Source organism: Grus americana, chromosome 21 (assembly GCF_028858705.1).
Source record: "Grus americana isolate bGruAme1 chromosome 21, bGruAme1.mat, whole genome shotgun sequence".
Classification (NCBI taxonomy): Eukaryota; Metazoa; Chordata; class Aves; order Gruiformes; family Gruidae; genus Grus; species Grus americana.
Window position 1 is genome coordinate 1,066,228 of NC_072872.1, and position 27,838 is coordinate 1,094,065.

At 63.5% G+C, this 27,838-nt stretch overlaps 2 protein-coding genes across 16 annotated transcripts; one reads left to right on the forward strand and one right to left on the reverse strand.

Annotated features, from left to right (window-relative positions):
• The first annotated feature begins 4,149 nt into the window (after nucleotides 1-4,149).
• PHC2 (polyhomeotic homolog 2) lies at nucleotides 4,150-14,435 on the forward strand. 6 transcript variants are annotated; one of them, XM_054849512.1, is made up of 15 exons: nucleotides 4,150-4,319; nucleotides 6,825-7,013; nucleotides 7,108-7,266; nucleotides 7,345-7,422; nucleotides 7,523-7,684; nucleotides 8,195-8,299; nucleotides 8,369-8,582; nucleotides 9,254-9,579; nucleotides 10,574-10,733; nucleotides 12,204-12,412; nucleotides 12,507-12,636; nucleotides 12,819-12,933; nucleotides 13,018-13,159; nucleotides 13,250-13,556; nucleotides 13,635-14,435. In XM_054849512.1, the coding sequence occupies exons 2-15, from the start codon at nucleotides 6,870-6,872 to the stop codon at nucleotides 13,787-13,789; spliced, it is 2,406 nt and encodes an 801-aa protein (XP_054705487.1). In that variant the 5' UTR covers nucleotides 4,150-4,319; nucleotides 6,825-6,869; the 3' UTR covers nucleotides 13,790-14,435. The 6 variants fall into 6 exon arrangements, with proteins under 6 accessions (XP_054705487.1, XP_054705486.1, XP_054705488.1 ...); XM_054849511.1 differs by having other exon boundaries at nucleotides 12,507-12,635; nucleotides 12,797-12,933; XM_054849513.1 differs by having other exon boundaries at nucleotides 12,507-12,635; nucleotides 12,797-12,933; nucleotides 13,307-13,556.
• A 748-nt stretch (nucleotides 14,436-15,183) lies between these two features.
• ZNF362 (zinc finger protein 362) lies at nucleotides 15,184-27,838 on the reverse strand. 10 transcript variants are annotated; one of them, XM_054849526.1, is made up of 11 exons: nucleotides 27,766-27,823; nucleotides 25,740-25,824; nucleotides 23,499-23,526; nucleotides 23,328-23,390; nucleotides 20,009-20,072; nucleotides 19,601-19,847; nucleotides 19,137-19,458; nucleotides 18,807-19,031; nucleotides 17,682-17,760; nucleotides 17,410-17,568; nucleotides 15,185-17,332 (listed from the first exon to the last, which is right to left on the reverse strand). In XM_054849526.1, exons 5-11 carry the CDS (start codon nucleotides 20,069-20,071, stop codon nucleotides 17,216-17,218), a joined length of 1,212 nt encoding a protein of 403 aa, XP_054705501.1. In that variant the 5' UTR covers nucleotide 20,072; nucleotides 23,328-23,390; nucleotides 23,499-23,526; nucleotides 25,740-25,824; nucleotides 27,766-27,823; the 3' UTR covers nucleotides 15,185-17,215. The 10 variants fall into 10 exon arrangements, with proteins under 10 accessions (XP_054705493.1, XP_054705494.1, XP_054705501.1 ...); XM_054849518.1 differs by lacking the exons at nucleotides 23,328-23,390; nucleotides 23,499-23,526 and adding an exon at nucleotides 25,935-25,961 and having other exon boundaries at nucleotides 15,184-17,332; nucleotides 27,766-27,794; XM_054849523.1 differs by having other exon boundaries at nucleotides 23,328-23,526.

The following is a 27,838-nucleotide window of genomic DNA, read 5'->3' on the forward strand; positions in this document are numbered from 1 at the left end:
CCTTTTCCTCGCTTTCCTTCCCGGGAACGGAGGATGCTCAAGGTTGGGGGGGGGTCTCCAGGCGTGGAGGGGTGATGCTTCGGGTCGTCACGGTGACCTTAGCATCCCGGGATGCTCGTGGAAGGGAAGCACGGATGGATGGGGGTCCCTTGGGGGTAACGAGCTCCCAGCCTCATTAAATCACCCCGCCTTCATTAAAAAAGGGACGCGGTGACGCCGCGCGCCAGCAACTTGGAGACCACCACGGCGCGACCCCCCCACCACGCTAAGGACGCTCGCAGGGAGGTGGGAGCCTGGCGCTCATACGAAGCCTTTATTTTGCCCCCAAAAAGCAAATTTTTTCCCCAAAAGTCTTTTTTTCCTGAAAAAATCCCCCTTTTTTCCCCATAAAACTTTTTTCCCCAAAAAAGTCTTTTATTTTTCCCCCCCAAAAAAATAAGATTTTGCCTTTTTTTGGAGGGATTTAAACCAGCTGGAGGCCGCAGGTAGGCGGATATGAATCGGCTCCGGCTTCGGCTCCGCTCACATCAGAAAATATCCGGCTTCATTGTTCGGGGGGGAACGCGCCGCGTCCGTGCTTTGTTCCCTTGGGACCTTTTTGAACCACATAAATATTTGCAGAGCCCGAACGCACGGGGAGGCAGAGGAATTTTTTCTTTCCAGCTCTCCCCCCCCCTTATTTTTTGGGGGCCAAACGTGGCTTTTTGTACCTTCGGAGGGAAATTTCCGGCTGGAAACCCAACCCTGAGCGTGTTTTGAGGTTGAATGGTCGCCCCGCTGCGTGGAAACAATACGGATTTTTGCTTAAAAGCTTTTCCTGCCCGGTTCCCTGGAGCGATCAGGAATTACATCCCACCGGCATCATCGTGGCGCAGTGCCGGCGGGATGCACGAGGAGCATCGGGACGCCTGGATCTTGGCATCGCTTGGATTTTTTTTTTTTTTTTTTTTTTGGGGGGGGGGGGTGGGGGGTTCAGTGCAGAGATACAGAGCCGGGGATGAGGGTTGGGATGCGGGATGGGGTACCCCAAAATGACATCCCATCTCCAGGGCAAAGGATGCTGGAGGTGGCCTTGATGGGCGTCATCTTTTCCCCGTGGTGGTACACCCTGTCCGATCTCGGCCACCGTTGGTGATGTCATTTTTGGGGTGAAAAGGCTGAGATTTGGGTCACAGGGTGGGCTGAAGTGGTTTTGGGGTGGGCAGGGATGCTCGGGTGGGCCCAGAATATCCTGAACCCCGGGAGGTCCTGGGGGAAAAAAGGAGGAAAAAAAGGGGAGGGGGATAAAAAAAGAGGGGGGAAAAGGGAGGAAAGGGGGGGGGAAGGGAGGGAAAGGGGGGAGGAGGGGGGAGGAGGGGAAAAAAGCTTAAAAAGTGAAAAAAATGGGAAAAAAGGGGGGGAAGGGAAAAAAAGGGCTCAGCCCCGCCCACCCAGGCCCCTCCGGGCAGCGTGGGCAGGCATCGCCCTCTCGCGGCAGCACCCACGAAGCCCAAAAGGGGGGGGGCAGCCGTCCCGCCGCCCGTCGCACGTCCCCCCAGATCCCCCCCAGGACCCTTCCCTGGGGTCCCCATAACCCCCCCATCCCCCCCAGTGTCCCCCCATAACCCCCCCAGCCCCCCCAGTGCCCCCCAGTGCCCCCCCATAACCCCCACAGCTCCCCCAGTTCCCCCCAGTGCCCTCACAGCCCCCCCCAGCTCCCCCCAATAGTCCCCCCAGTGCCCCCCATAGCCCCTCCCAGTCCCCCCAGTTCCCCCCCCCGGAGCCCTGCCATCCCCCAGTGCAGGCAGGAGAGGGCAGCACCTGCCCTCACAAAGCCAAACGGGGGGGGGGGGGCCGGGGGGAACCCCCAATGCCCGCAGCCGGGATGGACCCCCCGAGACAGGAGGGGGTTGCTGGCCTTTACCCCCCCCCCCCGGGGGGCTCCTGCTCCCCCCATCTGCAAACCCACAGGTCCCACTGCAAACTCACCAGTCCCCTTTGTAAACCCCCAGGTCCTTTTTGCAAATCCACAAGCCACACGTGCAAACCCACGAGCCCCCTTTGCAAACCCACGAGCCCCCTTTTGCAAATCCTCGAGTCCCCCCTGCAAACCCACAAGCCCCGCATGCAGATCCTCACGTGCCACGCGCAGTCCCCCGAGTCCCATGTGCAGACCCACGAGTCCCCTTTGCAAACCCTCGAGCCCCACGTGCAAATCCACGAGCCCCGCGTGCAAATCCATGAGCCCCGCGTGCAAATTCTCGAGGCCTGCTGCAAATCCTCAAATCCCATTTCCAAATCTCAAGTCCTGCTTGCAAACCCACAAGCCCCCTTTACAAACCCACGAGTCCCTTTGCAAATCCTTGTGTCCTGTCTGCAAACCCTCAAGCCCCACGTGCAAATCCCTGAGTCCCCTTTGCAAACCCTCAGGGCCTGCATGCCAACCCCGCAGTCCCCGTTGCAAACCTACGAGTTCCCGTTGCAAAACCATGCGCCCCGTAGCAAACCCACGAGCCCCCATCGCAAACCCACGAGTCCCCCTCACAAATCCTCAAGCCCCTTTTGCGAATCTTTGAGTCCTGTTTACAAATCCTCGAGCCTCACGTGCAAACCCACAAGCCCCCTTCGTAAATTCTCAAGTGCCACAGGGAAACCCACGAGTCCCCTTTGCAAACCCACGAGTCCCCTTTGCAAACCCCCGAGCCCCCTTGCAAACCTCCAAGCCCCATTGAAACTCACAAGCCCCTTTTGCAAACCCCCAAGCCCTGTTGCAAACCCCCAAGCCCTGTTGCAAACCCACAAGCCCCACTGCAAACCCGAGTCCCTTTTGCAAACCCACGAGCCCCTTTTGCAAATCCACAAGCCCCCTTGCAAACCCCCAAGCCCCTTTTGCAAACCTCCAAGCCCCATTGAAACCCACGAGCCCCTTTTGCAAACCCACAAGCCCTGTTGCAAACCCACGAGCCCCTTTTGCAAACCTCCAAGCCCCATTGAAACCCACGAGCCCCTTTTGCAAATCCACAAGCCCCCTTGCAAACCTCCAAGCCCCTTTTGCAAACCCACAAGCCCCATTGAAACCCCCAAGCCCCTTTTCCAAACCCCTGAGCCCCCTTGCAGACCCCCGAGCCCTTCAGCAGATATTTTTATTTTCCAGCCCGTGGCGTGGCCAGCACCCGGGGCCCCGGGGCCCGGCACCATTCGCCCCCCCCGGGCCGGATCTCCCGAGGGGGGCAAAGTCCGGGTCCTGCCCGGGGGGGGGGGGGGGGGGGCAGGGACCCACCCAGCGGCCTCCGGCTCCGGCCGGCCCCGCGGGCGTTTGGGGGTTACCTGCCGGGTTGTCTCGGGCACCCCGGATGAAGAGGTGTTAATTAGCCAGCGGCTAATGAGGCGCGATTAGCAGCCCAAATTTCAGCGCCCAAAACCCCTCCTTGCAAAGAACGGCCCCGGCGGCGGCATCGTCCCTGCGGCGCGGAGAATCGGGTGGGCCCCAGGGTGACCGCGCTCAGCGGCGGGGACACGGGACGGGAGCAGCACCCACCCAGCGCCTGCCCGGCCCTCAGCACCCCCGGGAGCACCCCGGGGTGACCCCAGGCAGCACCGGGGACACGGGGCCCGGTGCCACCACCCCTCCGGTGCAGCATCCCCCCGCCGGTACCGGCCCTGGACACCCCGGGGTGACCCCAGGCAGCACCGGGGACTGGTGCCACCACCCCTCCGGTGCGGTGTCCCGCCGGTACCGGCCCTCAGCACCCCCGGGAGCACCCCGGGGTGACCCCAGGCAGCACGGGGGCCGGTGCCACCACCCCTCCGGTGCAGCATCCCCCCGCCGGTACCGGCCCTGGACACCCCGGGGTGACCCCAGGCAGCACCGGGGACACGGGGACCGGTGCCACCCACCCCCTCCGTACCGCAGCATCTCTCCGGTACCGCCCCCCCCCCCCCCCTCGGGGCGCATCCGCTGCCCGGGGCGGGCGCCGGGACTCCCCCCCCCTTCCTCCCCCCTCCCCGTTGCCATGGCGACCCCCCCTCCCCTCCCCACGTTGCCATAGCGAGCGCGAGCGGCGGCCGCCGTCGCGGCGGGCGCGGGGCTCGGTGGGCGTGTCCGTCGGGGCGGGCGGAGCGGTGATTGGCCGGCCGTCCCACGTGACGCGCGGAGGAATGCAAATGAGTTATGGCATCGGGCCGCCGCGCCGCCGCCTGAGGGAGGAGGGAGCGGCCGCGGGCCCGGCCCCGCCGGCACCGGCACCGGCACCGGGACCCCCCGCTCCGCCCCCCGCCCGCCCCCGGAGCCGCCTGGGCCATGGCCGTGGCCGGCGGGAGCCGCTCCGCCCGGGCCGCAGGTACCGCGCTTGCCGCCGCTACCGGGCCCCGGCGGCTTTGTCTGGGCCGGGCCGGGGCCGGGGGGGACTGAGAGAAGGATGGGGGGGGTGGGGTGAGGGGGGGCCGCGCCGCGCATGCGCCCCGGGACCCGCCGTGCCTCAGTTTACCCAGCGGGGCGCCCACCGCCGCCCGCCCGGCCCGGCCCTGACCCCGCCGGTGTCCGTGTGTCCCCCCCGCCGGTGTCCGTGTGTCCCCCCCGCCGGTGTCCGTGTGTCCCCCGCCGTTCCCCGCCCCCCCCGGTGTCCCACCCCCACTAGCGTTTCCCACCCCTCCCCGTCATCCTGCGCCCCCTCCTCTGGTTTTGCACCCCCTTATTATTACTTCCCACCCCCGCCGTCATGTTTCACTGCTTACTGTCACATGCCGCCCCCCCTAGTGTTCCCCCCCAAACCACCGTATCCCACTCCTCACCATTCTCTTGCACCCCCCTTTTCGATTTTGCACCCCCTTACTATTCCAGCCCCCTCCGTTCTGTCTGCCCCCCTCTGTCCTATCCCACCCCCCCCGTTACCTCCCACCCTTGCTATGATTTCCCCACACCCCCCCGTAATTTTTCACCCCCATTTTGGGGAGTTCCAGCTCCATGGCTCTTCCCCATGCCGGCTGGGGGACACCCCCCCCCCGCGCCCCCCACCCGTGGTGGGTCCTGCCATCGCTCAGCCAGGGAATTCCTCCCCTTTCTTTTCTTATTTTGGGTGGGTTTCATGGTGTTGGGGCGGTTCGCAGGTATCAGAAGTGGATTGTGTCTGTCAGCTGTGGTTCAAAAGTGAGGTCCCCCCCGTCGTGACACCCCAAAGTCCACGGGAGTTTGGTGCAGGGCAGCTCGGACCCACGGCGGGTGGACGATGGGAGCTGCCGGGGGGTTTCTGCGCCGTGCTCCTCCCGGGGGGTTTGTGGCTCCAGATGGGCCTGGCGTGGTTCCTCCGTTTGTCACCGTGGTGGCCTCGTGTCACCCCAATGCCACCGGGGTCGTCTAGGGGGGAATAAAAAGTCCGTGGCCGCTCAGCAGGGAAAAGCGCTTCCCAAAATTTCTCCTGTTCGTGGTGGACACGTGCCAGCGGACAGACACGGGGCTGGGAGTGTCATCGGCCACACGAAGGAGCGGTGAGGACACGTGCCGCCACCCCCCGTGGACACGTGCACGTCCCACCCCATGATCCGGGGCACTGATGCCCTCAGGGGACACAACCCCACGGGCCACCGAGGCCGGGGACGTCGCCACTGCCACGTCCCTCAGGTGCCGGGCTGGGGCTGGAGGTGGCTGGTGTGGGTTGGTGGGGCCATGCTGTGGCGTGGCCACCAAGGCCACCCACCGTGGCCACCAAGGCCACCCACCGTGGCCGCTGTCCATGGTCTGCAGCGCCCCGCGTGCTGTCCCTGGTCCTGCCATGGTGGCACCCATGGCGGTGGCACCCATCATGGTGGCACCCATGGCGGTAGCACCCGTTGCCTGGCAGCGCAGGGGCTCGGCAGGGATGGGTGTCACGGGCAGGTGACCAGAGGTCCCTTGGCATGCACGAGGCCACCAGAGCGTGGTGGCTCTGGGTGGCTGTCGGTGACCACGGAGCCTCATGGCCACCATGGTCGCGGTGGTGATGGTGATGCTGCCCCCTGGTCCCTTTCCTCTTCCCTTCTGTCCTTCCGTCTGTCTGTCCATCCTTCCTTCCCTTCTTCCATCCCTTTCCTCTTCCCATCCATCCTTTCTCAGTCCGTCCTTCCCTCCCTCTCCATCCATCCTTCTGTCCATCCTTTTCCTCCTCCCGTTCTGTCTCTCCTTCGACCTTTCCCTCCATTCCTTTCCTACTTCCGTCTGTCCTTCTGTCTGTCCTTTCCTACCTCTGTCTCTCCCTCCCTCAGTCTCTCTTCTTCCTTCCATCCCTTTCCTCCTTCCTTCTGTCCCATCCTCCTTCCATCCGTCCTTCTGTCCTTCTCTCCTGTCCTTTGTCCCTTTCCTACTTCCCTCCTTCCCTTCCCTCATTTCCTTCTGTCCGTCCGTCCCTTCATCCCTCTCCCCCTCCCGTCCGTCTGTCCGTCCCTGCATCCTTACCTTTGTCTCTGCCTCCCTCCCAGCCGGCCCTCTGTCCCCATCTCCCCCCGTCCTGGGGGCTCCTCCTCCCCCAGCACCCAGGGCAGGATGGGGCCCCAGCCCCTGTCACCCTGGGGGGGGGTGGGGGACCCGCTGACCCCCCTCTTTAAGGGGAGAGGATGAACCACGGGGCCTCCCACCATCCTTCCTCCACCCCGTCATCCTCTTCCTCCCTCTCCATCGATATCGGGGGGGGGGGTCTTATCCCCATCTCAAACACCCTGGGGGGGGATGCAGCGACCCCGCACGCCCATCGGCACGGGCACACCGGCACCCCGGCCGTAACGCTGCGCCAAGGCTCAGAGCAGACATCGGGTGCCAACTTTGGGTGCCACAAGGTGCCCCCCTTCACACTTTTTCGCCCTCCCTCCCCTGCCAGCTCTAGCCTGACCCCCGCCGCCTCGCAGCGCCCCGGCAAACCGCCATGGAGAACGAGCAGCTCCCGGCACCGCCGCCCTCCAGCAGCGCCGGCGGCACCACCACGACGCCCAGCAGCACCGGCACTGCCCGCCCTCCTGCTCCCCAGATCTCCGTCTACAGCGGCATCCCCGACCGCCAGACCGTCCAGGTACGGCATTTCGGGGGAGCGTTGAAGGTTGGGGGTGGGGGTGGCGTTTTGGGGTCGGGGTGCAGCCCGGTGATGCGTTCGCGCCCCCAAAAAGGTGATCCAGCAAGCGCTGCACCGGCAGCCCAACACGGCGGCGCAGTACCTGCAGCAGATGTACGCGGCACAGCAGCAGCACCTGATGCTGCAGACGGCCGCGCTCCAGCAGCAGCACCTCACCAGCGCCCAGCTCCAGAGCCTGGCCGCCGTCCAGCAGGTACGGGACACCTCCCCGGGGGGCACCCATGGGTGCTGCAGTGGCGGCACACGGCTGACGCTCAGCTCTTCTCCCCAGGCGAGCCTGGCGGCAAACAGGCAGAGCGGCTCTTCGGGCGGCAATGGCGCCCAGCCGACGCCGGCACAGCAACCCACGGTGAGTTCCCCGTTCCCCGTCCCCCTCCGGCACCCTTCTCGCCGTCTCCCACCCGCCGATCCGGCGCGGCACCCCAACGTCTCCCGCCGCCCTGTTGCAGATCAACCTGGCAACGTCGCCGGCGGCCGCGCAGCTCCTGAACCGGGCGCAGAGCGTCGCCCCCGGGGCGTCGGGCATTGCGCAGCAAGCCGTGCTGCTGGGTAACGCCGCGTCGCCCGCCCTCACCGCCAGCCAGGCCCAGATGTACCTGCGGGCGCAGATGGTAAGGGCGGGGGGGCGACCGTCGTGTCTGGCACCCTGCCCCACGGCACTGTGGGGTGACCGGGACCCGTGGGGTGCCCATCGTCCTGCTGGGGCGTGGCCAGGACTCAGAGGGTCCCCATCGCCCCGTTGCAGGGTGGCGAGGACCCTAGAGGGTCCCTGACCCCATAGGGTGCCCCTCACCCTGCTGTGGGGTGTCTGGGACCCACAAGGTGCCCATCACCATATAGGGTGTCCCCTGCCCCACTGTGGGGCACCCAGACCCACAGGGCACCCACACCCCACCCATTGCGGGGTGCCCAAGCCCACGAGGGTGCTCTTTGCCTTTTGGGGGGTGCCCAGACCCCATAGGGTGCCCGTCCCTTGCACCCCTCCTGGCCCCGTGGGTCCCTGGGGACACAGGCAGGAGGACACACGTGTCACCCTACCCACACCCCACCCCATGGGGGACACACGGGGTGCCATCCCCCCCGTAGGGACCCACGCACCCACTCTCTGTCACCCTCCCCAGCTCATCTTCACACCCACGGGCCCCGTCAGCGCCGTCCGGCCCGAGAGCCCCGCGCCGGCACCGCCGCCGGCACCGCCGCCCGCCCCGCCGCCCGCTGCCCCCCAGGTGAGCTCCCCCACCCACCAGCCCCCCAAATCCCCCCTCCGGGACCCCCCTGACCCGCTGCCGTTGCAGGTGCACAGCCTGGCCCTGCGCCCCGCCGGCCCCCACCTCCCCGCCCTGGCTATGAAGCCCCCCGGTGGCCCCCCACCCCGGGCCGGCCCCCCCCGGGGCCCCCCGCCCGACCCCCCTGCCGAGCACCTCAAAAAAAATGAGGGGCCTGACACCCGCGCCCACCCCCTGGCCCGTGCCGCCGCCCCCGCTGCCGCCCACCCGCTTGTCACCCCAGGTAAGGTGCTGCGTCACGCTGAGGGGGGGCACCCGTGGGTGCTGGGGGAGTCACGAGGTGGGGCGTTCACTCTGAAACCTAACAATGGTTTTCTGGTCCGTACGTGGGACAGGCAGCCCCAATTCATGGGCGTGCTGCCACCCCCTTGGGGGGGTGCAGCCCTTGGCCAAGCAGCCTCATGGGGTGTTCACTCTGAAACCTAATGATGGTTTCCTGCATTGGTGTTTCCTGCATGTTGGCATCCCCCTTGTATTTGGGATCTGTGGGCCTGCTCCCCCGTCAGGGGCCCTGCCTGGGACGGGACCCAGCACCCACAACACCCGTAGGGGCCCGGGCCCCCGTGGGGTGAGCCTCTGGAGTGGGGTGCAGGGGGCTGGAGCAGTGAGGGTATGGGGCAGAGGACCCCACAGGGTGATGGATCCTGGGGGTGCTGTGCTGATGCAGCTCCCAAAATAGGGGGACACCCTCCCCCCCGGGGCAGCCTGAGCCCATCCGCGCCAGGAGCTGGCAAAGCTCGTTGTCAGTAGGCACCAGAGTGAACAGATGTGAGCGTGAGAAGAAGCCTTGGGGGGGGAGGGGGGGAGCAGGCAAATCCTGGGGGTGGGGTCCCCTGGGGCTGAGGTGTCGGTGACGAGGGGGGGGTCCCTGTCCCCCCGTCGCTGTCCCCGCAGCCTACGCCCCGCTGCAGCCCCCCCAGTTCCTGCAGCAGCCGCCGAAGCCGATGCAGCCGCAGCAGCAGCCGCAGCAGCAGCAGTTCGTCATCCAGCAGCAGCAACTGGCTCCCCGTGGGCAGCCCCCCCCGGGCCCCCCCGCGGCCCCCCAACTCCAACCCCTGCCCCCCGCCAGCCCCGGCCCGGCCCCCCAACCCAAAACGGGGGTTCCCCAAGGAGCGGGGGGCGAGGGGGGCCCCCCCAACGGTCACCCCGGCTGCCACGCTGCCCCCCGCAAGTTCCAGCACGCCTCCGCCGTCATCCTGCAGCTGCAGCCTGCTGCCACGGTGAGGGGCGCCCCCCCCCGCACCCCCAAACCCCCCGGCACGGTTTGGGGGGGCGGGATGGGGGGGGGGGCGTCCGTGTGCGTGGGGAGGAGGGATGGGGGGGGCCTGATCTGCGCACACGCGTGCGTGTGTGTGTGTGCGCGTGCGCGCCCCTGGTCTGTGCTCGGGGGGGGTGCAGGTGTGCCTGGCCCTTGCACGCGTGCTTGATGCATGTGTGTCTGATGCGTGTGTGTGTGTGTGCACGCTCGTGCCAGCTCCGTGTGCGTGCAAGTGTGTAACTGGTCTGTGCAGATGTTTGCCTCATCCGTGGATGTGTGTGTGTGCGTGCAAATGCATGCCCAATCCGTGCGCGTGTGTGTGCATGTGTGCCCCTCATCCATGCATGTGTGTGCACACGTGCTTTATCCATGTGTGTCAGATCCTGCATGTGTGCACACACTCGTGCCAGCTCCATGCACGTGTGTAAGTGGTCCGTGCAGATGTGCGTGGATGTGTTTGCCTGATCTGTGCACGTGTGTTTGTGCAAATGCATGCCTGATCCATGCACATGTGTGTGCACGTGTGCTTTATCCATGTCTGATCGTGCATGCGTGCACACACTCGTGCCAGATCCATGCATGTGTGTACTGGATCCATGCACACGGGTGTGCACAGGCTTGCCAGCTCCAGGCACCCGTATGCATGTGCACACGTGTGTGTGCACACTCGCATGCCTGATCCATGCACGTGTCCGTGCACGTGTGCCCCCAATCCACGCACATGTGTTGCATGTGTGCTTGATCCACGCGTGTCTGATCCGTGCATGTGTGTGCAAGCACTTGTGCCAGCTCCACGCACGTGCGTGTGTGCACGCGCGTGCACGATCCATGGACGTGTGTGTGCCCGACCCACGCGCACACATGCACGTGATCCATGCACATGCGTGCACGCCCGTGCATCGCCATCCACGCACGTGTGTCTGACCCTTGCACACGCGTGTGCCCCCGCCGCGCAGCCCCCACTCGGGGTCCCCGAGGGCGCCCGCCGGGACCCGCTGCCCGCCCCGAGGAGCGCCGAGAGCCCGCCCGCCGCCCCGCCGCAGCCCCCCGCCCTCTCGCCGCCCGCTGCCCCCCCGGGCCCCGACACCCCCGAGGGCGAGCGGCCCCCCGCTCACGGTAAGCCCCACGCCACCCCCCACGGGCACCCACTCGTGGGGTGGAGCTGCCCCCCCCCCCCCGTCACGCACACACCCCGATGGGCCTCAGTGCAGGGAAACTGAGGCACAGGTGGGCGTGCGGCGCCGGCAGGGCTTCAGCTGTGACCCCGCGTGGGGCGGGGCTGTGCTTCGGGGGGGTTTCCGTGAGCCCACGGGTGCTCATGGCATCGCCCCACGGGTGACAGAAGTGGGTGGGGGGTGTCGGGCTGAGTGTAGGGGTCCTCTCTGGCTGTAGGAGGGGGTCCCCGGTCCGTTAGCAGCGGAATGGTGGCCCCCGCCAGCGGGACCGGCCCCCCCCACGCGTGGGCACGGGGAGGGGGGGGGGGCGGCTCCGGCTGCTGGGGGCGGTGTGGCCCCGCCCCTCCCGAGGCCCCGCCCCCTCCACGAGGCCCCGCCCATCGGCCCTACCCCCTCTTCCCCCCTCCCCCCCGCGGCTCCGCCCTCTGGTGGCGGCGTGGGCGCGCGCGCGCGGCGGCGGCCAATCGAGGCGCGGGGGGCGTGTCCAGCGCCAGGCCCCGCCCTCACCCGCGCAGTCGCCGCCGCCGCCCCGGCCCGGCCCGGCCCCGCCGCCGCCGCCGCCTTTGTCCCCGCTCCGCCGCCGCCGCCGCCCGCCCGCTCCCTCCGCCTTTGTCCGCGCCATGGGGCCTCCGAGCCGCTGAGCGCCGCCGGTGAGTGCGGCCCGGCCCCGCCCAGATCCGCCCCGACGAGGCTCGGGCCTGGTCCGGCCCGGCTCGGCCCGGCGGGGCGGCGGGCGCTGACCTCACTTCCGCATCCGCCCCCCCTCCTCCCCCCCCTCCCCGGTCCCGGCCCCGCCGCCGCGGCCCGGGCACAGGTAGGGGCGGGGGGGAGCGGGTCCGGCCGCCGGACAAAGGTGGTGGGGCCTACCGGGGCCTAGCGAGGCCTGCCGGGGCCTTACCGGCACCTACCGGGCCGTGCGGGGGCAGATGAGGCCTTACTGGGGCGTACTGGGCCGTACTGGGGGAGATCGGGCCTTTCCCGGGGAGATCGGGCCTTGCTGGGGCGTACCGGGGCCTTGCTGACATGTATTGAGGCTGTGCTGGGGCGGACTGGGGGCTTGCTGGGCGCCTCGGGGGGCTCCTGAGGCTCTGCCGGGGTATTTGGGGGCTGTCCGGGGACCGCCGGGATATTTGGGGGCTCTTTGGGGCGCTCTGGGGGATTTTGGGGCTCCCTGGAGCCCCCTCCCGGGATACACGAGGACCTTTGGGGACATATCGGTGCTTACTGGGACCCACTGGGCCACACTGGGAGCGGCAGCAGCTGCTCTCCCCCCCCCTTCCCCTCCCCTTTCCCCAAAGCAGCCCAGCTGTATGGTAATACAGGCCCCGGCGTCACCGCCGGCGTCACCGCGTCCCCCGTAACCACCCGTGTGTCGTGTGTCCCCCCCCCTTCTTTCCTTTCGCCCCCGCAGAGCCGCCCGCCGACCGCCTTCATGCTCAGCCCCAGACCCTCGCCAGCGTTCCCGGCATGACCTCGGGGACCGGGAGCTCTGCCTCCACCGTCGCCGGCGCTGCCCCCCACAATGGTGAGAACAAACCGCCCCAGGCCATCGTGAAACCCCAAATTCTCACCCACGTTATCGAGGGCTTCGTCATCCAGGAAGGGGCAGAACCGTTCCCGGTAACGTATCCCCCGTCCGTATCCTTAGTCCTGTTTGTGAAGCTGGATTGGGGGGGGTGGGGGGGCGGAACCCACTAGTGTTTTTCCATCTCAGGTGGGGCGCTCCTCGTTGCTGGTGGGGAATCTGAAGAAGAAGTATGCGCAGGAGCTGCTGGCTGAGAAACTCCCGCAGCAGGACAACACCACCACCACCGACTCCGAAATGGAGGAACCCTATTTACAAGGTAGCGCCCGGCCCCCCCCCCCCCTCCAAAAAACGATTTCCTCGCCAAGCGGGGTGTGGTAGAGCCCCCCACCCCCCCATCACAGCCGGGTGATGTTTTGGGGGTGTCGTGTGTCCCCCCCTCCCTCCCCGCGGCTGAGCTGGTTGCATTTCTCTCTCTGGGTGTCCCTCCGCGCCCCCCAGAATCCAAAGAGGAGGGGAACCCCCCCAAACTGAAGTGCGAGCTCTGCGGCCGCGTCGACTTTGCTTACAAATTCAAGCGCTCCAAGCGCTTCTGCTCCATGGCTTGTGCCAAGAGGTAACACCACACCCCCCCCAAAAAAACCCCGTCCCCCCCCGCCGGGATCTGTCCCCCCTCCCTCACCCCTTCCCCTCCCCGCAGGTACAACGTGGGGTGCACAAAGCGGGTGGGTTTGTTCCACCCCGATCGCAGCAAGCTGCAAAAACCCGGCGGTCCCCCCCACGGCCGCCGTCGAACCTGCAAGGGGACGTTGCCCACCCTCAGCAAAGACGCCAAGAAGCAGGTGAGGGCGGGGGACGGGCGGGATTTGTCCCCAAATTCAGGGCGACGCACGCGGGGTGGGCTCTGAGGCCGGCGCTGCTCCGTCCCGCAGCCGCCGGTTTCCCTCCCGCCGGGTTCGGTGCCTCTTTCCGTGACGGCGTCGTTGCAGCTCAACCACAGCCAAGAAGATTCGAGTCGTTGTTCGGATAATTCGAGCTACGAGGAACCGCTCTCCCCCATCTCGGCCAGTTCCTCCACGTCCCGCCGACGGCAGGGCGAGCGAGACCTGGAACTGCGCGAGATGGAACTACCCGACGTTCACGTCCGGGACTTGGCGAGTATCGGCCATCGCTTCCTCCCCAGCGAACCCAGCAAGTGGAACGTGGAGGACGTCTATGAATTCATCCGTTCCTTACCAGGTGAGGAATATTTAGGGATGAATCCTTTGGAGGGAGGGTTGGGGGGGGGGTTTGCTGAGCGTGGCCCCCTCCCCGCAGGCTGCCAGGAGATCGCGGAGGAGTTCCGGGCGCAGGAGATCGACGGGCAGGCGCTGCTGCTGCTGAAGGAGGATCATCTCATGAGCACCATGAACATCAAACTGGGGCCGGCCCTCAAGATCTACGCCCGCATCAGCATGCTCAAGGACTCCTAGAGCCGGTGGAGGGGAGGGTGGCACCCATGGGACACACACACACACACCCCCCCGCCCCCCCAAACCCCTTGTCTGGCTGTGGGGAGGGGGCTGGAGGGGGGGGAGCCACTTCTGAGCACAACCAACCCCCGGCCCCCCCCACGTCCCCCGGGGTGTGTATATAGCCCGTAGCAATAGCGTCCCCCATATGGGGGGGGGTCACCCCCTCCCTCCTCTTCTCCAGCAGGGAGGGGGGGTCCCTATGTCCTCCCTGTGTCCCCCCAACCCCCAAAACGGCAGGGCGAAGCAGGACAATTGCCTTAACATGTGCCCCCCCCCCCCAGCTGGGATTTGGGCTACCAGCCCTGGGGGGGTGTTAGCCCCACATTGGGGGGGGGGGGGGGGGAAGTGTCTCGGGGTGCCGGGGCGCAGAGAAGGCGTCACCCCCACGCTTGGGGCTGTTTTGGGGGTATCTTAGTAGAGGAAGGTGGCGGCGAGGGGTGCCCCCCCCGGCAGGTAAGGACCCCCCCACACCCACACCCCCCCCGGCCGCCACGGTCTTTTTAAGAAAAAAAAAAGAAAAAAAAAAAAGGAAAAAAACACACAGCCCCCACACCCCCTTTTTTTCCTGTTTTGTTTTTAATAAACACTGAAGAAAAAAAAAAAATCTTGGGGCCCCCCCACTTTTCCTCCTCTTCCCCCCCCCCCCCCATTTCCTTCCCAGGTAAACTGAGGCAGCACCTCGGGGATGTCCCCAGGTGCCACCGAGGGTGGTGGGACGCTCCGTGGGTGATGGGCGTCACCTCCCCGCTGCCCCCCTGGCCCGTTTGACTCGGGGGGGGGGGGGGGCTCTGAGGAGCCCAGAATGGAGGTGGACCCCTCCATGTCTGCAGGGTGACCCCAAAATCTCGGGGCTGCAACAGGGCCCCAGAGTACGTGAGGTGGGGAGGGGACACCTGCCGGTGGCCTTGGTGACACATCCCTGGGGCTCCTACGCATGATGGTGACACATCCTCGGAGCTGGTGAGGTGTCCCCAGAGATGCTGGTGGTGGTGAGGTGTCCCTGGAGCCCGTGGCCACAGTTTGGTGTCCCTGGAGCTGGTGCCCATGGTGACATGTCCCTGGAGCCGGTGGCCATGGTTAGGTGTCCCTGGAGGTGGTGGCTGCAGTGGTGAAGTGTCCCCAGAGGTGCTGGTGGTGACGTGATGTCCTCGAGGGTTCCCACAGCAGCGAGGTGTCCCTGGAGCTGGGAACGTCCTCAGAGGCGGTGGCCACGGTGAGGTGTCCCTGGAGCTGGGGACACGTCTCTGGAGGTGGTGGCTGTGAGGGGTCCCTGGAGCTGGGGACACGTCTCTGGAGGTGGTGGCTGTGGTGAGGGGTCCCTGGAGCTGGGGACACGTCTCTGGAGGTGGTGGCTGTGGTGAGGGGTCCCTGGAGCTGGGGACACGTCTCTGGAGGTGGTGGCTGTGGTGAGGGGTCCCTGGAGCTGGGGACACATCTCTGGAGGTGGTGGCTGTGAGGGGTCCCTGGAGCTGCCACCCTGTTGGTGTGGTGTCCCCAAAGTGGCGAGGTGGCCCTGGCCGTGGTGGCCATGCCGAGGTGGCCCTGGGGCCGGTGCCCCAGCAGCAGCAGGTCCTGGCGTGTCCCCCCCAGACCTGCTGGTCCCCGGGGGGGTCCCCACCCCAGGCCACCCCACCCCAGGACGCAGAGCTGCCACCTTCACCCCCAAGATGCTGCTGCTCCCCTGGGGACACCCCCCACCCGCTGCCAGGGTGACCCACGGCTTCACCGGGCCACCGCCTTCGTCCCCGGAGGAGCCACCGGCCCCTCGCTCACCGCCACCATTTCCACTTTTAGTCTCAATTTTTTGGGGGCTTTTCCGCAACAAACACAAACAAAATTGATTAATTTGGGGGGTTTTTTGTTCTGTTTTATTCTTCTTTTTTTCTTTCTTTTTTTTTTTTTCCTTTTTTTTGGAAACGGGCACCGGTTTTGGGGGGGTTTCACTCCTTTTCCACACCACGAACGCTCCCGGCGAGGCCGCGGTTCCCCCCCCCAGCTTTTCCGTGAACCACAATGCAAGACAGCGGGGGGGGGGGAAGGGCTTTTTTTTTTTCTGATTATTTTTCTCTTCTTTTCTCTTTTTTTTCCTTTTATTTATTTTTTTTCTCCTTTTTTAATAAGGTAAGAACTAGCTCTAGGGACGCGTGGCCTGGATTTCCATCGAGGAAAATAAAAAAAAAGCCCCAAAACGAGGGGAAGGGGGGGGGGGAGGGAAAAGGGGGTGTTAAGTGTATAAGAGGCGTATTTACACAGTATTAACATGCTGACAAAAAAGATTACAATATTGAGTATCGTACAACATCAAGGGGGGGAAAATGAGGAAATGGGGGGGGAATAAAAAATAATGGGGTGGGGGGGGATTAAAAATTAATAAGCAAGGTAAATAAAACACCCTGGGGGAAAATAAAACAACACACAAAAAAAAAAAAAAAAACCAAAAAAAACCAAAATAACCGATGAGTTAAGGCTTAAAAAGTGTATAAAAAAATAACACAGTTAATATCCAAAAACGGAACCAAAGAGTAGAGAATATAGATGAGTTTTTTGTCGCGGCTCTGCGGGGGGCGCGACCCCCCCGGCTCTATACACGGGTTTATGTACAGGCGCCCGGGGCCGGCGGGCACAAGGCAAAGCGACTGACCCCCCCCCCCAAACCCCCCCACGACGGAGTTTTGGGGATCCTGGGAACTGGGGGGGGTCGGATCCAGCCCCGGAGGGACGCGGCTCCATCCGCCGGCTTCTCCCTCAAAAGGGACCCCAAAAATAAACACACACACATCCCCCCCCCCCCCCCAAATGTTTAAAAATCAACCCCAAACGTCCCCAAAGAGGCGGCGCCGCCGCGGTCCCCGAGTCCCGAATGCTCCCGCCGGAGAGTCCGTGGGGGGGTGGCGGCAGCGGGACCCCCCCCAGCTTCTTTTTTTTTTTTTTTTTCTTTTTCTCTCCATCCACGGTTCGTTTTGGGTCTTAATTTCTGGGTTTTTTTTTTTTTTTTTTAGTTTTTTTTTTTTAGCAGCACCAACTTCTTGGCCAATAAATATATATATATATTTGTATCCAAAAAAAATGAGAGGGGAGGGGGCAGGGACTGGCGGGAGAAGGGGAAACCTCTCCCTGCTGCCCCCTCCCCGGAAAAAAAAAAAAATTAAAAAAAAAAAAAATAAACCAAACCGCAGAGATTCAAAGTGCTCTGAAACCGTCTTTGGATGTCACCAAACCTGCGGGGACGCGGAGCAGGGTGGGGGGGGGACACGGCCCCGGGGCACGTCCCACCGGGGCTGGGCTGGGGGGGGGCTTCGCTTCTTCCTCCTCCTCCTCCTCCTCGGTCTGGGGGTGTCCCGTTCTCCCCCCTCCCCGCCTCCCCGCTGCCGAAGGCGTCCCCGCTCAGATGAGGGAGATCCGTACGGGAATGCCGGGCGACTCCGTCCTCTGCGGCGAGTGCTGGCTGACGAGGTGCTCCACCACCGTGTGCTTGGACATGTGCTTCATCAGGTAGGTCTCCTGCAGGGAGAGGGGGCTCAGCGGGGGGGCCGGGGAGGGGGAGGTTTCGGGGGTGTCCGTCCCCCCCCGTGTCTCACCGAGGTATAGGCGCGGCCGCACATGCTGCAGCAGTAAGCCTTGGCGTGTTTGATGGCGTGAGCGGAGAGGTGGATCTGCAGCGAGGCCGAGTCCGTGTACGCCCGGTAGCAGTTGGGGCACTTGTAGGGTTTGTCCTTGTTGTGCTGTCGCTGGTGAGACTGAGAAACGGAGCGGGGGGGTCAGGGGGGGCACGGCAGCCACCGGGGTGGGGGGGTGTTTGGGGCTCCGCTCCCCCCTCCCGCTGCGCCCGCCGCCGCCCCACGGAGCTGACCTGGAGGTTGGAGAGTTGCGTGAAGGCCTTTTCACAGCCGGGGTGCGGGCACTTGTAGGGTCTGTCGCCGGTGTGGATTCTGGGGGGGCACGTCCGGTCAGTGGCCTCTCTCTGCCCACCCCCCCGCCCCAGCACCCCCCCAGGGCCAGCGCTGCTCCCACAACACGGGGGGGACCCGGGGCTGAGAGCCAGGAGGACGATGAAGGCAGAGGGGATGGACTGGCATGGTGGGGACGGATGAGCATGGTAGGGATGATGAAGGTGGCGAGGATGATGAGCACGGCAGGGACAACAAAGGTGCTGGAGATGAGGAGCATGGTGGGGATGACGAAGATGCTGGGGATGATGAGCATGGTGGGGATGACGAAGGCAGAGGGGATGGACTGGCATGGTGGGGATAGATGAGCGTGGAGGGGACAACGAAGGTGGTGGGGATGGATTGGCATGGTGGGAATGATGAAGGTGCTGGAGATGATGAGTGTGGTGGAGGACGATGAAGGCAGTGGGGATGGATTGGCATGGTGGGGATGGATGAGAGTGGTGGGGATGGTGAAGGTGGTGAGGATGATGAGCATGGCGGGGACAACAAAGGTGCTGGAGATGAACATGGTGGGGATTACGAAGGTGGTGGGGATGGATTGGCATGGTGGGGGCAGATGAGTGTGGAGGGGCAATGAAGGTGGTGGGGACGGCTCGGTGTGATGGGGTCAGCGAAGGTGATGGAGATGATGAGCATGGTGGGGACAACAAAAGTGTGGGAGATGAGCACGGTGGGGATGATGAAGGTGCTGGAGATGATGGAAGGCAGACGGAATGGATTGGCATGGTGGGGATGATGAAGGCGGTGGGGACGGCTTGGTGTGATGGGGATGATGAGCGTGGTGGGGATGATGAAGGCAGAGGGGACAGACTGGTACGGTACGGATGATGAAGATGCTCAGGATGATGAGCACGGTGGGGACAGAGGAGTATGGCAGGGATGAAGAAGATGGTGGGGACAACGAGCACGGCACAGGAGATGCTGGGTGCGTGCCCCGCCACCCCCCTGAGGGAAGACGGGGCTAAAGGGCCCCCCCCAGCCTCCCAGGTCCCCCCCCCGGCCCCGCGGGGACACCGTGCCCTCACCTGGTGTGCTGCTGGAGGTGGGACAGCTGGCGGAAGGACTTCTCGCAGTAGGAGCAGTGGTAGGGTTTGACGCCCAGGTGGATGCGGAGGTGCTGGGCCAGGTAGGAGGCGTTGGCGAAGGATTTGGAGCAATGGGGGCACTTGTGGGGCTTGGCCTCTGTGTGCGACTTGGAGTGGATCTGCATCTCCGACTTGGTGAAGAACGTCAAGGGGCAGACCTTACACCTGGAGAGGGTGGGGGGAGAACCCCGCAGGGACCGGGCTGGGCTTGGGGGGGGGCACCCCGCCATCACCCCGACCCCCTCCCAAAACGGGTGGGTGGGTGCCTACCTGTACGTCTTCCCCTCTTTGGCGGTCTCTCCCGAGGCCAGGATGGGATACGGCACCACCAGGACCGGCGGTCCCGAAGGATTTTCCGCCTTGATCTTCTTACGGCCCCGTTCCGCCTTGGGTGCCCCCAACAAGCCGTGGCCCTGGATTGTCTTTATGGAGTCGAGGAGGGGGGGGCTGGTGATTCCTGAGATTAGGGTGGGCGAGGAGGCGATGAGGCGGCTCTGGCTGGTGGAGGTGGGGGTCGACGGGGTGGTGGTCCCCGTCCCCGTGCTGGATTCCGAGGTGCTGACCGCCGGCGCGCGGGAAGCCAGCCCCAACCCTGGCGGGGCAAGAAAAAAAAAAAAAGAAAAAAAAGGGGGGGTGTGTTAACGCTCGCGAGGGTCCCGTCCCCTCTTCTCACATGGCAGCGTCCCAAATTGGGGGGATCTCTCCCCAAACCGCCCCCCCCCCCACGGCGGTACCTGTGACGGTGCTGGTGGCCGGCCGGGCGTGCAGAGCCACGTCGGGCTGGGGGACGGCTTGGGGATGGAGACCCGGGACCTGCTGCAGCTTCGGGAGGGACATGATGGACTGGCTGCTCTCGGCGGGCGAGGGGGGCACCAGGAGGGGCTGCTGGGAGGCCACGGAGGTGGGGGGCAAGTGCGGGGGTCGGATCTTCTCCGCCATCAACTGCTCCTTGATTTTGTTGATCAGGACCAGGTTGTCCAGCTTGGCGGAGGGGGGGAGAAGAAAGCAGAGAGGTGGGTCGGGGGTGGAGGAACCGGGACCCCCAGCTTGCCCCCCCCCCGCCCCGCTCCAGGTGTCCCCCGTGTCCGTCTGTCCTCCCGCCTCCCCGAAATCCCGCTGTCCCGGGGCGGGGGGGTCCCTACCTGGCTGGGCATGGTGGGGGGGGGCGGCCAGAAGTAGGGGTTGTTGAAGCGAGGCTCCGCCATCCTGCGGGAGAGACGGGGGGTTACGGGGGGAGTTATGGGGGGGGTTACGGGGGGGGTCACGGGGCAGCATCGGGCGACACACGGACACCCCCCACCCCGCCTCCCCTCCAGGGCTCGAACCCCACCGACACCAACCCCCCCCACCCCAAAAACCAACACCCGGCCTGTAAGAGAGGGCAGGGAGCAGGCAGGGAGCGGGCAGGGAGCGGGCAGGGCCAGGGAACCTCTGGAGCATCTTCCCAGCTGGAAATTCCTGCGGGATCAGGGCGATGCCGAGCACCCCAAAACACCCCAAAACGCCAGCGAGCGCCCGAGGATGCAATTTGGCAAAGGCGTGTGAGGGGGTGTGCATCAGGAAATTTGGGGAAAACCCCCCAAATCTCCCAAACCCCAGAGGTATCCGCGCTGCTCCGCCGGTATCTCCAGGAGGGATTACGGAGGCGGACGGGACGCTGCCATGGGAGAGGACGAGCAAGACAGCGGCAAAGCCGACCCCGGCAGAATCCCCCGACCCCCCAAAAAACTAAAGCCCCCCCCAACTCCAAGCGAAGCGACCCGCGACGAGCGGCTCGGCAGGAAAACCGACTGCAGCGGGGCCGGGAGATTTACGGAGACGCTTAAACACGTTGGGAAAAATGAATTCTAAATCCATTTTCGGGTAATAGAAAACATCTGAAAGGGGGACGGCGAGAAAACGACGCCGGCAGAAACGGGCATCGCCGCGCCGGCAAACCCCGTTACCGGGGTGCGAAGTCGTTAAGGGCCTCTGGCGGAACGTACAGCGGAGGTCCCCGAGGAGCTCCGGACAGAATATAAACCAGGCCGCGGCCGGGATCCCGGGAGAAACTCGACCGGCACCTCCGGCAAAGCGCATCCCTGAAAGCGGGAATTGGGGGCGAGGTGCCTACGGCAGGGCGGCGGCTGGGGAAACTGAGGCACGGAGAGCCCCGGGTCACGGCTGCGGGGATTCGGATGGGGTCCTGCGACTGCCGGGCGGGCGGGCGGCCTCCTCCTCCCAAGGGTGCCGGTGGCGTGCGGGAGCAGCTCTGCTCCCGGAAAAACCAGCACCCTGGGGTGGGATGGGGCGATGAGCCTTCCTCCTCCTCCTCCTCCTCCTCCCCGCACTCGCTCGCTGCCCCTCGGTTTAAATCGGCCCCCGAGCTCTCCGCGGGCAGCACCTGGCAAAGGGGGTCCTGGTCCCACCAGGGACTCAGCACCTGTACGGCCGCCCCGGCCGCGGGCTGGAGCCCTCCAGGCTCGTTTTTTGGGGGAAACTGAGGCAGGGAGGAGGGGACAGCCCGACGGAGCAGCACGGCACAGGACAAGGCGCGTTTTGGGGCGACAACGCCGCAGCCGTGCCGGGAGACCACCCGGGCACCGAGCATCCCGACCAGCTTCAGAAATTCCCCCTTCCTGCCTCGAACCGCTCCGCGTCACCAAATTTAGGCTTTTTCAAGTGAAAGTGGACCCGGATCCTCGCGATCTCCCCAGGCACGATTGGTGTCCCCCCCATTTTCTCTCCATCCGCCGTATTCCCCCCCGGCTCTGCCCCACGCCTGCGCGCCCAGAAGGGCAATTGCTGGGGCTATTAAACACGCCTTCCCGTACACGTGCGCGCCCGTCACCGGCTCTTTTATATAGATTATATATGTACCCGCACACCGCCCACGCCTGAGTTTACCCACCGGCTACATGTGTATATATATATAGATGTATATGTAGGATCGGTCCATGGGATGGGGGACTGCGGGGTGGGGGGTGACGGCGGAGGGGCTGGTGTGCCGGGGCCGAAAGAGGAGTTTGGGGCAGGGAAAAGCCCTCGGGATGGAGCCAGGCAGAAGGGGCAGGCAGAGCGCAGGCAGAGCGTGGGCAGAGCGCAGGCAGGAGGGCGCCGGGTCCCGTCTGTGCGTGTGTTCCCCCCCCAACGCAGCCAAGCACCCCGGCACGCCCCCCCACCGTCCCGGCTCGGCCGGCGGCAGCCCCGCGGCGTGGGAAAACAGGAAAGCGGAGCTGTGGTTGGAAAAGGGATTTTTTGGAGCTGCTCCCCCGTCACAGCAGGTGCCCCGCACCCTCCGTCCGTCCGTCCCCCCGTCCCGACAGCACGCCGGGCTCCGTCGGAGCCATCAGTGGCACCAAGGATGGAAACGCCGCCACGGCCCCCGAACCATCACCGGGACACGGCACGAAGCGCTACGAACAGTCCCAGGACCCCTTGTGCAAAGCTGGAGGCGGGGGGGGCAGGGGTGGGTGTTGGCAAAGGCACGAAGGGAATTTTGGGGCGAAAAGCGCAAATGTCACGTGTATCTCCGCCACTCTGCCTCCACCTGAGGTCTTATTAAATAAATTATAAACTATTTGCAAAACCACCGCGCTCAGAAGTTGATGAACCTGCCCGGAATAGAGAGGAAAGAAATGGTTGGCGTGCCAAAAAATAATAAAAAAATAAATGAAATAAAATAATAATAAAAAAAAAAATCCCTGTTCCTGTCCCGATGTGATGTTAGAAATCGTGCGGTATTTCGTCGGGAGCGGCTTCCCCCTCTCCCAGGGCTGGGATGGCTGGAGGAGGGAGCAGGAGGGGATATAAAGCAGATGGAAAATTTATATGTATATATATAAAAAACCTCCCTTTTCCTATATTCTCAGCTAACTATGAAAAATGGAAGCTGACACACAGCAAAGGGAAAAAAAAAAGAAGGAAGAAAGTCCATTAAAATGGAAATTATGAAGGGTGGGGAGCGCTGCAGCGCGTCTCCCCCCGGCTCTGCAGGGTGCGTTGGGGCTCTCTGTGCCCCCCAGTTTTTGGCTGGGCAGAGGAAAAGCCCCCCCTCGGCATCCTGCGCGGGCACCGGATTTGGCGAGGGGACAGCAAGGGTCGTCCCGAGGGACAGGGGTGGGTGCCAAAAGCATCGCGGCCGCCCGAGCGGGCACGGCCGGAGGAGACGGATGTCGGAAGGACATGCGGGAAGATGCGCGGGACCCCAAAAACCAGGGGCCGAACCCCCAAATTCCGGCGGGACGGCGCGGTACCCGGCGTCGCCGCTCAACCGGGCGACCCTAAAAACAAAAAAGACACCAGAAAAAAAAATCAAAAAAAAAAATTAAAAAAATTTAAAATCATCGCCTCCGCACCCGCGGGGGGAAGGAAGAGAACGCGAGGAGCCGGTCAGCCGGGGCCAGGGGTGATGCCGGGGCGGGAAAGGGACGGCGGCGGCGGCGGCGAGATACGGCAGGACGCCGGTGTTTTGGTACTCACAGGCTGGGCTCAGAAGCCAGGTGGCCGCAGCTGCCTGGGGAGACGTGTCGATGAGGCTCCAGACTGATGGAGGTAGATGATGGCACGGGTGGGCACGAGCTCACTAGAGCCTCCAAGTTCCCACCCAACTGCCGCTAAGTCAAGCTACAGTTCTCTAGGGAACGCCTCTACCTTGGCAGCCCTCTCTGTCTCGCCTTCGCTGAAATAAAAAGAAAGAAGAGATTTCTTTTCACGGCATCGCCGAAAAAAAAATGTAAAAAAATAAAAAAAAAAATAAGGGGGCCAACGTCCCGGTAAAGCCTGAGGATGGGGAGCGATCGCCCCAGCCGGTAAAGCCGGGAAATTTGGGGGGGGATGAGAAGCGAGGGGAGGGATTCGGGGGGAGCGGAGGGGTGGGATGTGCCATCGGCCGAGCAAGAAGCGGAGCCCTCGGGGTCCCCGACCGCAGCGTCCTGTCCCCAAGGGTCCCAGCGAGAGCATCGGGGCACAGAGATCCCCCCCCCCGCCACCTCCGTGCCAAGCAGCGAGCGCAGGAAAGCCGACGGCGGCCCGAGACGGCGCGGTGGGCGAAAGCCAAGCGGGGTGAGGTCCCCTGTGTGCGTGTCACCCCCCTTCCTGCCCCCCCCCCCCAAAATCCCAGCACGCCCTCACCGCCATGGGACAGACGGGGGACGGTGACGCCGGCGTAGCTGCGTGCCCCCCACCTCCCGCAGCTGGGCGAGGGCAGCACCCGGCTCTGCCCCAACGCCGTGCCTCAGTTTCCCCAAAACACCAGGAGGTCACGGCCCTTCTCCCTGCCCCCCCCCCCTTCCGTGAGGACACGCTCCCCCCCCGCCGCGTGCAAGCAGGGTTTGCCCGGAGCAGCAGGATTTTCCGAGGGAAAGAGAGTGCCCTTCTGCCAGAAAAAAAAAAAACATAAAAAAAAACCAAACCACAAAAAAACCCAAAAAAGCCCCAAACCAAAACCCATCCCGGAGCCGCCGGGGTGGGAAACGGCGTCCAGCAGCATCCCGGTCCCGTCCTCGGGGAACCCGCATCCCTGCCCGCCCGGATTGTCCTCATCCGGGCGGGATTTACCCCAAAGCAGCGGTGGCAGGAGGCAGGCGAGGCCAAGGAAGCAGAAACGACGGGCGAGACCCAAAATTCCCCATCGCTCGGGGAAAGGGGGGGGGGGAACGGGGGGGGCCAAACCGCGCGCCAGAAGAATTCACCCAAGATGGAACCAATTAAACCCCGCGTTTCCGCCCCCCCCCCCCCCAAAAGGGCCGTTCGCTGGTGGTTCTCCTGCAGATTTTCAGCCAAATCAACCCAAAACGAGCCCCCGAGCGAAGGAAGCCCCGTCCTGGGCTGGGGGTCCCCGCGTGGGAAAAGGGGGGGCGCGGGGACTGGGAGCCGAGCGCCGGCGGGAAGCGGAAGGGGGGGGCAAAGCCAGGCTGGGGAGCACGGCGGGGTGCCCCCTCCCCGGGGCAGGGGGGCGAAGGAGGGGAGACAACGCTCCCCAAAAGATGGGGGTCGAGGCGGCACACGCCCCCCCCCCCCAAATCCTCGGGGGGGGTCAAAACGCCGTCCGTCCGTCCCATCACCCAACGGGGACGTGGGGACAGCACACAGGGAACGCCGGCCCCACCCCCCCCCCAAAACACACCGCTCCCCAGTGCTGGGGGGGGGCACCTGCTCCCCCAGCCCCCCAAATACACCCACCCCCCTAAAAGAGACTGCCCGGGCACCCACAATCCAGCCGGCTCCGGGGGGGGGGGTGGTGCAGCCAGCCCCCCACCCCCCATGGCAGCGGTGCGGGGGTCCGGAGAGCACCCACGGGTGACACCGCACACCGACGGGACCGCCGCGGCGGGTGGCGAAACCGAGGCACAGTCAGCTGGGGGGGGTGTCACCCCGAGGAGGCAGCGAGCGTGCGCCCAACCCGCCATGCACTTGTCGTGACATCGCACCCGCCGACCGAAAATCCGCGGTTTTTAAGGGGGGGAAAAATAATAAATAATTGGGGGGGGGGGGGTGAGGGGGGATGGGGGTGTGTTCCGAGGGAGAAAAAGATTATTTTACGGATATAAAGACACGTTATCGTCAAATGGCAATTTCAAGCGGTCACGCTTACGCCGTGAGCGGGGTCCCCTCCCCGCGGGGTGGGGGGGCCGGCAGGTGACACCCCCACCCCCCACCCCCCCAAAATCCCCCAGGGAGGCCCAAAATCTGCCGCCACTTATATATAAATATATATACGCACACGCTAATACCCACGTTATCATGTGCACATACATATTATTTTTACATGCACATCCATAACCGCACGCATGCACACCATTGAGCCCATATACATTATTTTACCGCGTAAATATATATATATATAGGGTGGTGGGGGGTTTTTTTTCCCTTTTTTGCCCTAATAATGCCCACCTCTGCGAGTACTGGCGTTGCTTCCCCTTATCCGCGTCCATCTCCAGCTCTAGCTGAGACCGGGTGCTGCACGCGGGGCGTTTTTCTACGGGGGGACAAGGAGGAGGACAACTTCATACACCCCGAACCCACCGCCAGCCCCCGGTACGCGAGATCCCAGAGCGAAGGAACAAAAGCGAAGCGGCTCCGACCTACCCGACCCGTGGGAACGTGGGGTTTTTCCTGAAAATAGAGAAAAAAAAAAAAAAAAAGCAAAAGAAAAAAAGAAGAAAAAAAAAAAAAGCAATTTTTTGGGGTGGGTTTTTTTTTTTTGTTAAGCCCGGTTTAGCCCCAAGCTGCCTCCGAAACCGAGGGATGGGGAGCTGGCTGGAAAATCGGGGTTGAAATCCATCCCCTCGCCCCGGACCCTCCGCCTCTCGGCAAATTGCACGCCGGGAGGGCCCGAAAACTTTTTTACCTCTCTGCTAAAATATCACTTTATAATCTCAAAAGGCCTCAGGCTCGAAGCCGCTATCACCCGCTTCATCCTCCCCGGATTAAAAAACCCGGTTGATATCCGAAGGACCGCAGGAGGGGGAAAAAAAAAAACCAAAAACCAAAAAAAAAAACCAAACCCCAAAACAAAACAAAACAAAACAAGGAGCATCCTCCGACCTTGCGGGGTATTTGCTGGAGGAAAAACAAAAAAATAAAATAAAAATAATAAAATCAGCAAATTAATCATTCCTGGGTTAAAACGCATCTTGGTTCGGTTTCGCCGCGGCCACGCCGGATTTTTAAGCTCCCCACCCCGGGCCCCCCGACGTGGCCGGGAGATTATGGATGTATAAATAGTATATGGCTAAATATACGTCCAGGCGGACAGACAGACCTCTCTAAGTACCGCCACGGAAATTTGGGTCCCTCGCTAAAGCTGCCGCATTCCTGCCAAAGCGCGATGCGAAAAAAAAAAAAAAGAAATATTCCCCCCCCCAGCCCCCCCTTTCCCTTAGACCTTCCAGCCAGCGAGACCACTTTGGAGACAAAACCGGTTAATGCGGAAAGAGAGGAAAGGGAAGGGAAAAAAGGGGGGAAAAAATTAAAAAAGGAATAAAAATGATGATGATGATGATGATGATAATGATAACCGCCCCCCCCGTGCTTCTTCCGCCCCCCCCGCGTAAGAAAAAAGCCGTGAATAAATAAAAATGCAAACACCCCCCCCAACATGCAACATCCACAAAAATAGGTACGTTCGGCTGCAATTAACTTTTCCATTAGACCATCCAGAGGGAGAGAAAAAGAGAAAATCCAGCAAAATGGGGATTTTCCTGGATGTCCCCCCCTTTTTCCTCCCTTTCCCCCCCCTCTTTTTTTTTTTTCTCCTTCTTCTTCCTCCCCGGTGCAAAGGGGGGGGGGTAAAAATAAAAATAATAATAATAAAAAGGGGTGGAAAAAGGCGAAGTTTGGCGTTAAGTGAAGTTGAAATCCTCGACCTGGGAGGGGAAATTGGGGGGGGGGGGGAGGCTTTTTTTTTTTTTTTTTTTTTTCTTCCAGACAAAAAGGCCGGGGGATGGGGATGGAGGGAAAGGGGAAGGGGGGGGGGGGGGCTGGCCCGGCCTAGGAGCTTCCCCCCCCCTTCATCCGTCGCCTCTCCCACATTCTCAGACGGTTTTATTAAAATTCGCAGACAAAAGGAAAACAAAAATGGCAGCCCCGGCTTATTTTTAAAACGCTAGGACGGGGACGCCATATTCTGCAGATCTGCGAGGAGGGGAGAAGGGGGGTGAGGGAAAAAAAAAAGGGGGGGGGAATGAGAATAATAATTTGGGAAAAAAAAAAAAGAGTTTAAATTAAAGCCGCCCCCCCCCAAACGTAGCGCGGGAGGGGAGGGGGTGGGGGGCCGTGAGGGGGGGTGAGGGGGGGGAAGTGCTTTGGAAGGATGGGGGGGGGGAGGGAAGAGGGGAAAAAAAAAAGAGGGGGGAAAAAAGGGGGGGGGGGAAGGAGAGAAAAAAAAACAACAAAAAAAAAGAGACACTTCCTATACCAACAGCCATGCTGCCCCCGCCGCGTCCCGCCGGCTCCGCCGCACGGAGGAAGATGGGCGCCCCGCGCGCCGC

Excerpts from the sequence above, each read along its gene's own strand:
- PHC2 (XM_054849511.1), top strand. The coding sequence starts at position 6,870 with ATGGAGAACGAGCAGCTCCCGGCACCGCCGCCCTCCAGCAGCGCCGGC. Across the intron at positions 7,014-7,107 it reads CCGACCGCCAGACCGTCCAG|GTGATCCAGCAAGCGCTGCA; the intron begins GTACGGCATTTC and ends GCCCCCAAAAAG. Across the intron at positions 8,300-8,368 it reads CGCCGCCCGCTGCCCCCCAG|GTGCACAGCCTGGCCCTGCG; the intron begins GTGAGCTCCCCC and ends CTGCCGTTGCAG.
- ZNF362 (XM_054849518.1), bottom strand. Across the intron at positions 25,825-25,934 it reads CCCACGTTCCCACGGGTCGG|AAAAACGCCCCGCGTGCAGC; the intron begins GTAGGTCGGAGC and ends GTCCCCCCGTAG. Across the intron at positions 19,848-20,008 it reads CCCCCACCATGCCCAGCCAG|CTGGACAACCTGGTCCTGAT; the intron begins GTAGGGACCCCC and ends CCCTCCGCCAAG.